This window comes from Aptenodytes forsteri, unplaced genomic scaffold, assembly GCF_000699145.1.
Source record: "Aptenodytes forsteri isolate BGI_AS27 unplaced genomic scaffold, ASM69914v1 Scaffold347, whole genome shotgun sequence".
Classification (NCBI taxonomy): Eukaryota; Metazoa; Chordata; class Aves; order Sphenisciformes; family Spheniscidae; genus Aptenodytes; species Aptenodytes forsteri.
Window position 1 is genome coordinate 806,575 of NW_008794110.1, and position 14,299 is coordinate 820,873.

The 14,299-nt window shown below is 57.0% G+C and overlaps 1 protein-coding gene across 2 annotated transcripts in view; it reads right to left on the reverse strand.

Moving 5' to 3' along the window:
* Positions 1 to 3,290: 3,290 nt before the first annotated feature.
* Positions 3,291 to 14,299, reverse strand: part of DTX2 (deltex E3 ubiquitin ligase 2) — a 35,281-nt gene continuing 24,272 nt past the window's right edge. The window contains exons 6-11 of one of the 2 annotated variants that reach the window (XM_019471069.1): positions 7,192 to 7,236; positions 6,117 to 6,187; positions 5,312 to 5,470; positions 5,063 to 5,224; positions 4,277 to 4,366; positions 3,291 to 3,646 (exon numbers count right to left, since the gene is read on the reverse strand). In XM_019471069.1, coding sequence (XP_019326614.1) covers positions 3,422 to 3,646; positions 4,277 to 4,366; positions 5,063 to 5,224; positions 5,312 to 5,470; positions 6,117 to 6,187; positions 7,192 to 7,236 — 752 coding nt within the window. In that variant the 3' untranslated portion in view covers positions 3,291 to 3,421. The remainder of the gene's footprint in view (positions 3,647 to 4,276; positions 4,367 to 5,062; positions 5,225 to 5,311; positions 5,471 to 6,116; positions 6,188 to 7,191; positions 7,237 to 14,299) is intronic. The other variant, XM_009275448.2, reaches the window with a different exon arrangement.

The window sequence follows — 14,299 nt, forward strand, 5'->3', positions numbered from 1 at the left end:
GGAGCCGAGGCACTGGGGCGGGCTATGAGGATACAGAGCACAAGCCTGTGATGTGAAAGGGGAAACTGAGGCACAGAGGAGGCACCGTAGGTGAGGTTCAAGAACGAGTCGGAGGTTTTGTCGGGGCCACGGGGGATAGGTGAGGTTCAAGAATGAGTCGGAGGTTTTGTCGGGGCCACGGGGGCAGCCGGGCGAGTAGTCCTGCACCCCCATTTGCCCCACCAGGACCCGACTCCCTGAGAGTGCCCCTTGCCCACCCGGCCCCCAGAGCCAGGGCGAGGAGTGGGCCCGTGCCCAGCTGGTTTTGGGTGCAGCCAGCCTTGCCCCGAGGGCGGGGAAGCACTCCGGAGCCATCACACCCAAAACTCACCCAAAACCCCAAGTGTTCAAGGCAAACAGTCCCACCCAGCACCGGGGGCACAGAGGCACCCAAGCTCCAGGGCCACCCCATGCTGACATTTCCCCATCCATCCTTCCCCCTCGCTGGCAGCGGGGCCGGGCTGTGGCCCCCCCTCCCTGGAGAAAGGCCCCCCAAGCCCTTGGGACGGGGCCAGGGACAGTGACCCTGGAATGAGAGCTGTGCCACAGCTCAGGGACCCCCCAAGCTGGCCCTCCAAGCTGCTCTCCGGGCAGAGGGGTTTGAGTGCTCCTTCTCCGGTGTTTGCCAAGGGCAGCGGCTGCTCACTCCTGCGTGGGAGGGGATTTCCCCCCCTTCCCGAAGTGGCCGGGGCCGCACCTTCAGATTAAGTGGAAATGGGGCATTCAAAGATTACACAGTCCAGCTGCAGAGGGGAAAAACAGGCACAGCTGCAGCCTCCATCCCTCCTCCCTCCTCCAGTCCCTGCCTTATTCCCCTCCTCCTCCCCAGCAATACCTGCCCCGGGCTCCCCGCCAGCAGCAGATGCCCACGGGGACATGCCAGCCCCCCCGTCTGCCACCCCAGAGCCCTCCTTCGCGCTCCCCGGCGGGGCGAGGGAGGCAGGGTGACGCAGGGGGACACTGAGTCACAGTTTCAGCTGCCGGTACCCGCTACTGGGACGCGGGGCCAGCATACCTGCGGGGTCAAGGCTCGGCTAATAATAACCACCCTGCTGCAAACAATCCGGCACCGCAAGGGGGAAGGGAGAAACCCTCACCCTGGGTCTCCAGCCAGGGCCAGGGGGACCCAAATCTTTTGGTCAGACCTGTCCGGTAGCATTATAAGCACTTATTTCGGGCTCTGTCCCCTCCCGGCTCCAACCGGCACCATGGCATCGCGGTCATGCTTTCGCCCCATGCCAGCCCTGGAGCCTTCCCCCTCAGCCGGCTGCTACCCCTGCCCCAGGGCAGAGAGGGGGACCGGCTTCGAAGCATCTTCCTGCGCAGCGGTGCCCGAGCACCCAGCTCTGCTGCTTTCCACCCCTTTGCCGCCTGCATCCCCCCGCCGCGGGGGCTAAGCCATCTCAGGGCTCAGCACCGACGTGGCAAGGATTTTAGGAGATGCCTCATGTCCTTGTGGCGGAGGACGTGACAGCCAGGGATGAGCCGCTGAGCCTGGCCAGCTCACGCTGCGGTGCCCCGGCCCTGGATGAGCTCAGATGCGGGGAGGCTCCAGCTGATTCACGCAGAGGAGCATCTGCTGAAGATGCCTTGGGCCACGCTCAGCAGGAAATTCTTGCTTTGTACAGGGCTGGGTGAACCCTGCTCAATTTTCGCTTCAATTCACTGTTTTGATTGCCGGGAGAACATGATCCGGGGACAGAAAGCTGAAATTTAAACTCGAAATCTCCCCCTTTCGCAACCAGGGCGGGAGAGGAGCAGACACAGCCCGTTTCTGTAGAGCTCAGCAACACACAGACGTGCGTAGCAGTACCTGCTGCTCCCAAGGAGCTCCCAATTTTGCAGCGTCCCCAGGCTTGGCTGGGTGTTTGAGAGCTTTCTCCCTAGAACCTGCAGCAGAGGGTAACCAGGAGGCTGCAAGCACAAGATGGACGCTAGGGAAAGCTCCAGCCCTCGACGGCTCCGAAAAACCTTTCGTTTTTATATTGGTGTGACAGAAAGAAAATTGCCCCTCCGCTGGTCCAGGACATGCTGGTCCCAGGAGGATGCCGAGCCAGCAGCTACCACGAAGCACAGCCACATCCCGGATCTCCCGGGAAGACGGTGAACTGGCAGATGGCACCTCTGATGTGCCAAAGGGATTTAACGTGGGCAGAATTCCCGGGACTTGCAGCTGGGGCCGGCGGCCACAGGGAAGGGAACAGCCAGAAACAACTTTTAGAAAGGATTCGGCTACCGGGTGACGAGAAGCCGGGGGACAACGTACAGCAAGGCCACCAGGATTGGGGCAATACCCCTTTCGCAGGGCGCTAGCACTGGTAACAGGCAGAGTTGACGGTGCGGGAACATGCTCCTGCCCGGAGGGCATCTCTGCTGGCAGCCTCGCATCGCTGCCGTGCTGCTCCCCGCCCCGCTGGCAGCAGAGGCGGGGAGGAAGGTGGCCTGTCACCGCCTGGTGGCACCAGCACTCCCTGCAGCAGCGCAAAGCTGTTGAACAGCCTCCTCCCTGCAGAGGCTTCACCGGACACAAACAGCCCCAAACTGCTGCCATTTCACCTCGGGGGGGGAGAGGGGCAGGTCCTGCCAGAAGGGCTTCAGGACGATAGGAGCGGGGATGGCGGCTCACAGCAAGAGCAGGGGGCTGCGACCTCCCCCAGGACAGACACTGCTGGGTCACCTCTGCCGACACCATGGCCACAGACCACCAGGCTCCGGGGTGGGACCAGCGCCCCGTGTCCTGTCCCTGCGGCGATTCGTGTCCCTCCAGCAGAGCTGAGCTTTCCCTCCTTTCTCCTGGCTGGATCGAGTGTCCCCAGCCCTGCGGAGCAGGCTGGGCCCCCAGAAAGGGCCACCGAAGGGGGGGAGGCACCCCAAGCCACCGGGCAGCTTGAAGGCAAAGCAGCGACTTGCCGTGGAAATGAAGTGTTTATTACGACCGAGCAGAGATACAGGGGCAGGAGGGAGGAGGCTTCGCTGTAAGAGGTGCCTCAGAGACAGGGAGCTGCGGTGCGCCGGAGGGAGGCCCCCGTTTGCTTTCCAGCTGGTCTAGGGGGAGCGAGACACCCCCCTCTCCCCGTCCTGTCCCCAAGCATTACCAGGGCAAGGTTCTGCCTTCACAAGGGGGTCTGTCACCTCAGGACCACTCTCCCAGCCAGTCCCAGATGTGGCCATCAACCCCACCCAGAGATGCAAGCGCAGTTTCTACGAAAATATCCTTCCCTCCCGAAAAAAAAAGACTGTAGAGAGCAGGCCGGGCTCCCGCGGTACAGTGTTATTGCTCAGTGTGACAGACAGTCAGACACAGGAACTTAAGGCAACAGGAATAAGTGCACTAGGAGGGCTCCCCGATGCGTGCACGGCACAGGCGGGCCCCCACCCCAGCTCATTGTCTCAGGCAGTCCTCGGTGACACCCTGCGCGGCCAGCTCTGCCAGCACATTGTCCAGGTAGTTGGGGTCAGGGTAGCCGTGGCCGCTCAGGTTTGTGTCCATCTCCGTCTTGTGGTGGATCTCGTTCCACACCACCGTGTTGCTCTCGCCGGTGGTGCTGGAGGTGCCCACTGTGAAAATCAGGCGTCTCTTCCAGGCCACCCTTAGGAGCTCCAGGACCTAGAGGTGGAAGGAGAAAAACCAAAGCTGGCCTTCAGCAGCTAGGAGACTTGAACCATGAGAGCAGCTTGCCAGAAGCCTAACAGCCTAAATCCCTGCTATAGCGGGAGGAAACCAGAGATCCCAGCATCGGAAGGGATGTCCCTCACCTCCTAGTTACCCATATCGTTCCCCTGATGGGAAGGACCATTCCCTGCACATGCTGGTCTTCCAGGACTTGAAAAATACTGGCACAAGTTGAGACAAACACACCCACCTAGAGGAAACAGGGATGGGAAGAGCCAGCAGCCGGACTTTGTGAGCTCAGCAGTTTTAAGTGCAAACCCTTGTAACTGCATAGCCCAAGACAGGCTAGGAGCGTCTTCCCAAAAGATCAGACGGGATTTTGTTTGGTAAAGGGATGAAGGAGAGTAAGTCTTCACAGTCAAAGCTGTGAAGAAGCAGCAAAGAACTTCAAAGGCAGAGGGGTTACAAATACACGTAAGGAACAAACAGCATGGACAACTACTAAGAATAGCTGGTTAGCATCACGAGGACAGCTCCCAAAAGCAACCCTGTTGTGCCGATCCACCAACACAGGGCCAAGAGACAGCCTGAGAAGGGTCACGTTATCAGGGTGTGATACCTTACCTTTCTGCCCTTCTCGTTGTCTGGTAGATAACAATAGCGAGGAAAGCCTCTTGCTGTGTAAGGCATCCCAGGGTTGGGGTGCTCAGGGCCCTGCAAAAGGTAAGACATATTTGGCACAGACGCATCCATCTTCATGAGTTGGGCAATCCCTCAGCAGCGGGATTTGACATAGGTCCATCTCAAAGCAGCTCTCCCACGTAAAGGGAGCAAGGTATTGCTGATGATGGGTATGAGGTATCTGACTTGTTCTTATGGGACATGCGAGTATTACGGGTCCTCCGAGAGCGGTCTCATGCCGGAATTACAAAGCCAGCTCTTCATACTACTTAAATTCTGGTGGGAGACAGCCCCAAACCACAGCTTTTTCCATGTGGTCTGATGACACCCTAAAAAGATCACCCAGCTCAAACCTTTGCAAGCTCACTGCAACCACCGAAACCTCAGACGTGGGTTGCGAAACCAGACGTTGGGATCTCTCCCACCTTGTGAGCATGGGCCGAGTCTCCTCTCTGCTTCACACAGACATTAGTCTTTACTGTAGGAGAAAGGCTGTTGTAGACCCTGGGGCCACACTCGAAGGGGGAAAAGATCTTTCACAGAGGAGACTCAAGCCACCCATACATTGAAGAACAGCCAGTGCAGCTTGCTGCTGGCTCCAGGCACCTTAGGCTGCTCAGTGGTGGGCTGCCAGCAGGTGCTGTACTAGATCCCCGTACTTCTCTGGGAGGCTCTCACAGCTTGTGCTATCTGGCAGCAGCCATTCTTGCGAGCGCGCTGTGCACTCACCTGGATGCCTCTGCTGATGTGATACACAATCTGGATCGTCCCGCAGTCCTTGTGGCCAGGGAGGGACTGGGGAAAAGTGGACACCTCCATCTTCCCTTTGGGCTGAGTACCGGTTTTCTCTCCGTAGATGGTTTTACAAGAGGGGCACTGCAAACTCCCATCCTGCAGGGAGAGAGAAGCAGGCATCAGAGCTCCACAGCCAAGTCACCCGGGTGCAGAGGACCTGGTGGGGATGGGCTGGCTTGGTACCTTGTTCCCGTTGGAGTACATGGCCAGCATGCAGAGCATGTGGAAGGAGTGCTGGCAGTTTGTCAGACGACCGACTGTCTCCGGCTTGATTGTGCTGCACTCGCATGCGTCGCCGTAACCTGAGGGGGAGGACAGCTTCTCCATGCAGATGATACAGTCCTAGAGTCCGGGACAGCAAGGAGAAAACCACCATGTAGTGCGAGCACAGGCTGATCGTAATGACTGACCCACCAAGGAAGCGATCAAGGAGATGCTTCCGGAAGATTTGCCTTCAACTTTAATCCTTCCCTTTGAGGTTTAAGGGCACAGAGACAGGTTTCCTTATCTGGCTGGTATCACCCCACTCCACCACCTCCTGGACAGCACAGGAAGAGAGCTGCCATCAGTCAGAGTGGGAACTGAGTATGGATTGTGTCCTGCTCCTCCACAGAGCAGCTCCAGTGCAGGGTTTTGATCTCTGTAGTTTTGACCTCTATGAGCATTGAGAGGAGACCAAAGTCAAACTCCCTCTTCCACCCCAGGCCCTGTGGCCAGCTCCAAGGGAAATGGGGAGGCATCGCCAGGATTAGCTGGCACGCCGTGCTTTCTCTGTCACAGTCCTCTGACAAGGACAAGTCACCGGTTACCACGTGTGGGCTTCAGGCAGTGCTGAGGCCTCTCCACCTAGCATCAACAGTGCCATTGCAGCAGTATCTACCACACGGGATGCCCAAGGAAGTACGGTCCTCAGGCATCGCTGTGGTTTTCACAGCACCCCAGTGAACAGGCCACTGGGCAAGCCGGAGTCACTTCACTGTCCTCTCACCTCATCGGCAGAAGAGCCCTTCACCTCTTCCAGGTACTTCTTCACCACCGCTTCTGGCTCGGTTGGTGTCGCTGCACAAGGAGAGAGATGAGAAAAAGAGAGAAGAAATCAGACATGCTGTGAGGTATGACGGGCATGTGCAGGGTGAGCTAGAGAGAAGGGAGACAAGCAAGTCACTGGCCAGGACGCCAAGGAGAAAGGTTAGGGTTAGAGGGGGAGAAGAGGCTGCTCCAACTGATCCCTACAAGCCCCACAAAGGCTTTGCTATCAGAAATGGCTATTGCTAGGACTGCGAGCGCCGCAGATGGGAGAACCCACTGGCAGATGTTGGTGCCCTGCGCCGTACACCCAGGGGTCCGCCTGTGGCTGCTGTGCTCCAGTTCTCCCCACGTACCCCAAGCGACGCCAGCCAGGTCCCAGCTGGACTTTCTTTGTGCACACCAGAGGCCAGCTAAGATCAAACTCAACCCAGGGACCCTGTAGTCTCACCGGGACAGAGGATTACATCATCTGTGGCGTCAAAGGAGAAGAGGCATTCCCACATGGCCCCAGCTGATGTGGGACCTTCTCACACCCTGCAGCTGGCACCTGATAAGGAGAGACCCAGCAATATGCTAAGCTTCAGGCCCTGTTTCAAGTATGGCAGAACGAGCCTCGCATCCTTAGCACAAAATAGCCTCTCTCTCAAACTTCCACATACTCAAATCCAGCAAGACACAGCGCAAATCACGGGGTACAGAAAACAAACCAGCTTTACAATAGGTACCCTATTTGCAGCACACGACACTGATATCTTTGCATTTTCCTAAATATAGTCCCTGCTCCTCATCCACCCAGGCACGAGCACCCGAGCAGCCCACCAGCATCAGCAGCGTGGTCCCCTCGGAGGTGTTACGGGATTAAGCAACAAACATCACACAACACCCAGAGCAAGTTACCGCCGAGAGCATCAGCAGTCACCTCAACTCCCAGCCCATCCTTCTGGAGCTGCCCAGCAAGGCTTTGCTTAAGCCAGCAAGCATCGCACGCCTCTGCCCGGCGCCCAGCTCCGGGCGAGAGGAGATGAGCTCCTTACTGGTCATCAGGCCCGTCATGGAGGCTGCCAGGCTCTTCCACCAGCCTAGGAAAGGAAACATTTGCACAAGTGATGTTATGACTCCACCTGGCAGGAGGCAAAAGAGAGACCTGTCACTTGGCTCGGGGGGACCCTTGCCCTTCCTTCCCGAATCTACTTCTGGGAGAGATCAGGGGAAAGCAGTGCTGTGACGAACAGGCCAGCAAAGGCGTAGCTCTTCCTCCTCCATTCTCCTTCATCCTGGCCAGCCGAGCTGCCGGGGCGGTTTGGGGAGCAAAGGAAATGCGAGCAGCAGCCAGACAGGCCACAAGCATCCGTGCCCAACACCCCAGGGCCTCACAAGGAGTTGTACTCCAACACTGCCCCAAAGAGCTTTGCTCTTGAGCTCGTTTCTAAGCCACTGTAAGACATCAACTGTGCTTTAGCAAAGGGAGTAACTGCTACTCCCAACTGCCACACTCCCAGGTGGACGCAGAGCATCCCCACGTGCAACTGCCAGGCATCAGAGCTGTGGGTGTTCCTGCACGACACGCGTCTTCAGCTCTCCCTATCCAATTTAGGGCTTTTCAAGGAAGATGGAGGGTTCACAAGTGTTGCCCCTGTGGTTGAAAATGCTGTGCATCAAGAGACAGTCACACCGGAGCCAGCACCGAGCTGTTCTGCCACCCCAAAAAACCAGTCTCTGTCACCAGCAGCAAGGGGTGGGTGCTCTTTTCTGGATAATCACTTTTCATGGTAGAGGCAAACATGGTGAAGCAGCAAGGGAAGGACTGCTCACATGCCACAGGTGTCATTAAACAGGCAAAGACCTGGATGGCGCAGATCCTGTATCACGTAGGAGCCCCTCGTTCCCGTGAACACCAGCTCTGCAAGCGGCTAGTGCTATGGGAGCACCTCGACAGAAAGCACAAGGTCGCCCTGCAGCACAGACAGCTGGGTGAGATGCAACCAGGGAAGAGACGCCTTTTCACTGCAGACAAGCTAGCTCGGGGCAACAGGAGAGAGTGAGGCAGAGCGCTAACGTGGGTGGAAAATCGTTTAGCTAAGGAAGACTGATAAACTGGGAGCTGGACTCTCCTAAATGAAGACACAGTCATTAAGATGAGTTATTTTCAGAAGGGGATTCCTGGCCATCCTGAAACACGTGATTTCTGGCAGCAGTAGAGGCGGAAGGGATGACTGAGCACACAAAGCAAGAAAAAGAGCCCGCAAGGTGAAGGGATGCTCCCTCTGAGGGCCGGTGCCGGGCAGGAAGAGAGACGCCTGACATCTCAGGCAGAGCAGGGCTGCGAGCCCTCTGGAGACTCTTAGTCAGGAAGGTGGTAACAGGATAAAACAAGCATTAAGCCAAAAGAGCAACACAGAAGCAGGTGTTTTCCACTCCAGGGGCATGCCAAAATCCCCTGGAAAAGCATTTCCAAGAACTGCTACAAGAAGAGCAGGAGACAAACAGGAGCCTGGGCAAGCGACAGCCTTCCAGCTCTCAGGCCAAGAGCTCAGCAGTGCCAGGAGCTGCTTCAAGGCCTCATCACCAGACCCCACAGGGAATGCAGCTCCTTGTCTTGCCTTTTCCAAAGGTGAGAAACGGGTCCAGGAATCCTCTCTGCTGGGACCTTGCTCACACGCAGCAGATCAAGAGCTGCCAGTCAGGAACGAGTCGCAAGGGGATGCAATCAGTCTGAACTGTCTCAGCTCATCGTCACAGCTCAGCTCGGTGCTTACTGTGCCTGAAGCCCTCCCAGCTGTGTGCTCTGTGACGTCCCCACTCCAGGCTGGCAAACACAGGGTGGGACTTTCCACGCGTGGCAGTTGGAACCAGGCTCTGGTCTGCAACCGTAAGAGACCTTCATGGTCACATGGGAGATGGAGGCTTCGTTTTCTTCTGCTCTGCAGGTTTTGGAGAGGACCGTGTGAGCAGGACTAGCTGCTACCCACCATAACTCCGTCTGCTTCCACAAGTACCCAGTCGTGGTGACCACCACATTCCCATTCCTGAGGATCCTGTGCTGCCTGCCAGACTGACCATCAAGTCCTTCTCCATCTGGGTTGTGTTTTCCATGCGGCTCTTTTCGAAGTGACCTTCTCGTCTCCTCTGGCTATGGGCTGGAGGAAGCAGTGCCAAAAAGATGCACAGACAAGGTGGTGAAGACAGTGAGGGAAGCGAGCGGAGAGGGTGTGTTACACCAGCAGCAACGCCTGCCCAGTACTTTGGCAGAACACCTCAGTTCACCTGCTCCGACCTGCACAGCAGACCTGAGCAGCTTTAGAGCAATTCACCTCATTCAGGATGGTGGAGGATGCTCCTTCCCTGGGCAGAACACCTCAGTTCACCTGCTCTGACCTGCACAGCAGATCTGAGCAGCTTTAGAGCAATTCACCTCGTTCAGGATGGTGGAGGATGCTCCTTCCCTGCAGCCCCTGCTGTGCATTTCTCTTGCTGTTGACTTTCCTTCCTCTGTAGCAGCTCAGAGAAACGAAGACATGACTTGCCCAAGAACTGGCCAGGCTCACTCGAATCAAATCAATGAAAGGAGACAAAAATCCCAGTGCAGAGCCAGGTAAAAGCGAGGAAAAGAAAGCTCTTTGCAGAGTCTGTGGGGTACAGCAGGGATTTTGGGCAAAGCAAGTGGCATTACACCACCTCACCAGCTGGCATTAGGATCTAGCCGGGGGCAATCAGACAGGCAGAAGAGGGTGATGCAGCCCTCAGCCATCCTTAGGAAACCCGTGCCTGATGGGTTTGCGTTGTGGCATCTCTGATCTGTTCCTGTCAGTTTGCTGTGATAATGCTCTGATGCATTTAGATCCACCAAAGTTGTCTGGGGAGAGAAAGGGCTGGGGAGCCCAGATGCCTTAGAAAATCTGTCCCCAGCTGCAAGCGCTTGAATGTCCAGTCCCAAGGAAGCCTTTTGATGCTGAGAACTTGGTTTCAGCAAGGGTAGCGAAGCCCACACAGCCTTCCTTGCCTCTGAAGAGAGGCTCTTCCTTGGGCAGACCAGTACATCTGGCAGGCCACATCCCAGCAGCACAGGGGGGGAGCTAGAAGGCAGCTGGGAGGCACAGCACCCACCACGGCACGAGCCACATATGCTTCAGCGCATGAATCACTTCCTTACTGGACCATTTGCTCCATAAAAGTGTTTGCCTCCAAATCTTTGTTCTAGCCATCCCTTGGGATCATCAAAGCCTGTTCAGCCCCCATGGTTTTCAGGATTCAATAGCAGATTGAAAATGCAATAGCAGAATCGACCGATGCTGTTTACCACCAGCTGGTGCAATGCTGTGCTATTGATTTATCTGGGATGTGAAGGAATGTTTACCATTCTTTCATCTACAAAGAGAGGAATAACGATTATTTTTTAATGCTTCCCCTTCCTCCCTGTAGATAATAAGTTGCTTGCTGAAGCAAGGGCTTTCCATGGGCAACATTTAACAGATGTGTTTTGAATCCTTCCTCAGCAACCAAATGCTTGCAGCAGTAACATACCTCCTTCTGTATCCCAAAATGAGCCATATGGTTAGCAGCAGACTTTTTTTCTGATACCCTATGCAGGCCAGACACAGGTTGTTTCTAGTTATTGCCATGGACAGTCACCCAACTCTGATCACCTCTGCCCTCTGTTCCTGGACTTACAAGGGCTGGACCTACTGGCCTCACCCCCAAGAGGGTTGCCCAGAGATCAGGAAAGTGAGAGGAGATTCGGTGTTAAAAACAGCTTTCTCCACATTTAGCATTTCAGCAGGCTAACCGAGCGACCAGGCTGCTCTGATCCTGACACAGAGCATCCCTGTTATTGCAGCCTGTTTCCTTCAGCAGATGGTCCCCCACGGGAACAGTGAGCTCCCCCGACTCCGAGGAGCTCCCCTGTCCCACCTATCCCATAGGCACTGGCATGGTCCGCAGTCCCAGCTGCAGATGGATGGACATAGGGGGAGCAATCGGAGTCAGCTGGGATTACTCCCCTCGCCTAGCCAGATCCCATCCTGCTCAGCAGGGAAGGACGAGCGTGCTCATCTCCTCACCCTCCGTGACCGCAGCACTCTGCACACAACTGCCCACCCCAGAGAGGATGTGCAGGGAAACCTCCAAGCCAGGGGAAAAGCGGACGGCGATCCCATCAGCCGAAAGGATAACAAGCGGCACACCAGACTGAAAACAACGCCTTCTTCCTTCAGTCCCCCTCCGTGGCAGCCAGCTCCACTCCTGAGCAGCACAGCAGCACTCAGAGAGAGCCGGACAAGCCGCTCGCCTCCCTCCCGGGCAGCCGGCAGGGTCTCAGCCCGCCCCGAGCGCGCAGTCGGCGGCGATGGCGCAAGGCAGCGGCTGCAGCAGCCCGAGGAAGCGCAGCGCCGTGCCGGCCGTCAGACGCTGCCAGGCTGCGTGCCAGCACCAATAGCGCAGTGCCTGCCCGGAGACCACAGCTTCCCCGAGAGCTGCAGCGCCCACAGCGCAGCGCTCGTCTGCGCCAGAGACATCGCTGCCAGAATGGCAACAACGTTAACGAGTCCTGACTAATTAGCGCCTTTGTTGAACATAACCCAGCTATTCGCCAAGCTGGCTGCAATTCCATCAACATCGCCTCAACCCGCGTGAGGCCAGGGTTTGCAGCAGCAGGAGGGAGCGAGAAGGGGCTCGGCAGGGGTACGCTGCACCCACCGCCACCTATTTTGGCACCAGCTGGTTGCAGTCAGCACACTGATGGCCGCCTCCTGGATGCACAGCTCTTGCTAGAGCTCTCCATGATGGAAAAACCTGGAGGGGTGTGGGAGGGGAAAGGGCACGTGATGCAGAAATTCAGGGCACAAAACAGGCCCATCTCGGCCTGTTGGCAGCTTCAGGGCCCGTAAAGGGAAAGAGAACAGTCTAGCCGAAAGTCAGGCTCACTACTTTCACTGCAGAGCAGTGTTCCTAAGCCCGGAGGGGTGTTGTACAAACACAGCTTGCTCCTAGGAGGGACTGAGCACCCTCTTCATCCCAGGAGTCGTGCACTCTGCAGGACCAGCCTCCCTGCCCCCAGCAAAGGCGACCCCACTTTCTAAAGCGAGAGGGGGGATTTTAGCAAAATGAAACAGAGAAAGGCACCCCCCTTCGCGTGGGTCAGCATTGGAAAGGGCAGAGCTGGCAAAGCATCTCCTCTGCAGCACGTCCTGAGCAGGAATGAGGATGGCTAGGACAAATCCTGCCATGCCAGATGGGAGAAGGAGCTGCTTGGTGCCCCTTCCCCAGACACTGTCCCATCCCTCCTGCTGGTGTCCCCTCTCTGCTCCCCGGGCCAGAGGTGTCCTGGCCCCAGCAGGTGGCATTGGTGAGCTGGCAGGGAGGTGGCAGCCAGGCAGGTCCCCCAGCCTGGCTCTCCGGGCTGGCACCGGGCACAGCCCTGGGGCTGAGCCAGCTGCCTGGACACCCCCGGGGGCCGAGGCTGGTGCCAGCCCTGCCCCAGCACACCCTGCCTTTGGCCAAGGTGCGGCTCAGCAGGTGACCAACACCAATGGCAGGCCTGGCCCTCAGTTTTTTGGGCTCCTCCAGCAACAGAGGCAAGGCAATGCCTCTGCAGGAGGGCCTGGCCTCTCCGCAGCTCCGTTGCGGCACAGTTTCCAGGGTGTCCCCATCACCCAAGTCCTCATCCCCGGCTGCAGAGGGCTGCATGGATGCTGCCTGCGCTGGGAGCGAAGCATCAGGAGCCGGCGTTACCCCACCGCCTTGCCAGCTGGCTCCGCAGACCGAGATCCTCATCCAGCCCCTCTGCCACCCACCTCCGCTCGGCTCTTCTCCTTCACCTCCCATTTTCCTTTGCTCCTCCTGTTCTTCGTTGCTTCTCCTGCCGCCCCCTGCTTTCTCCTCCCCCTCTATCACACATCCTACTCCACATCTGCTCTCTCCCTCCTTCTCGCCATTTGCATGTCCTCCTCCCAGCTCCCTCCATAATGCATTTCCGCAAGATACCTCTCTCTGCATTTAATTTCTGTTTTCCTTCCACCAACCTTCCTGCCTCTTTCGGACAGGTTTGGACCTCACTTCCCCATCAAGCCTCCTCACTGCATGCACAGACTCCAAGGAGAGACACACTGGCACCAACAAACTCCCCAGACAGCCAGATGCCTCTTCCCCTGCACCTCAGGGCTCTTCCCTCTTTCTTCAACATGAGCATCTCCGTGTTGAACACCCCCCCCACCTCTAGTCCTCCCTTCGCTTATCTGAAGGGGGAAGCACCTTAGGTTTGGTGGTGGTTGACCACCCCAGGACACCTGTGCTGGGGTTGGCAAAGGACCTCTACAGCTACACCAGGCTGGATTCACACCTAGCCCTGCAGAGTCCCAGGGCTGCTACACACGGATGGGACCCAAGCTCTAAACTGAGAGCCCACCAACTCTGCAAGGGCAAGGGTGTGGGATGCCAGTGAGATAGGAAGAGGAGAAATGAAGGCCCTGCCCTGGAGGTGGCTCAGCTCAGCAGGAGAGCTGGGGTAACCCAGCCCTTCCTGCCAGAGCATGTCCACCAGAGAGGGCTCCACTCCACTCCATTCCCTTCCACCCCAGACAGAGGTGGAGAGAGCAAATCCTCTGCAATTTGACTTGAAAGCCCTGTATGACTCAGGGTCTGCTTGTCTGGAAGATCCTTCTCATCCCATGACTCAACCGTGACAAGCATGGCTCACAAACAAACCTTCTCTTGAGAGCACGTATGGATTAAATGCTCTCCTTGATGGTCCCTCAGCTCCCAGACTTGTCCCACCAATGAGTCAGAGAAGGTCCTGGTATGTGGACACCCAGGGCTCCCCGAGAGGGTGTAGCGGGACCATGGGGGAGGCTGCAGGAGTCTCTGACATGCACAGAGAACAACTGGGTTGCTCCAGCTCTAATGACTGATGGAAACGAGCAGAGCTACCACAGGACAGGGTCTACTTCATCATCTTATTTTACAGCCTGTCAGAGACTGTGCAGGCCAGAGGAGACGTGCCCTGCTTCTCCCCTTGATGGGACGACCATCATCAGTCAAATCAGAAGAGCCAAGAGGGTGGGGGGAGAGACAAGAGGAAAGGAGGGAGGCAGAACAAGTGCAGAGAGATAAAGAGAAGGAGATGGAAGCAAATATCAGAGTTTGAGCAGG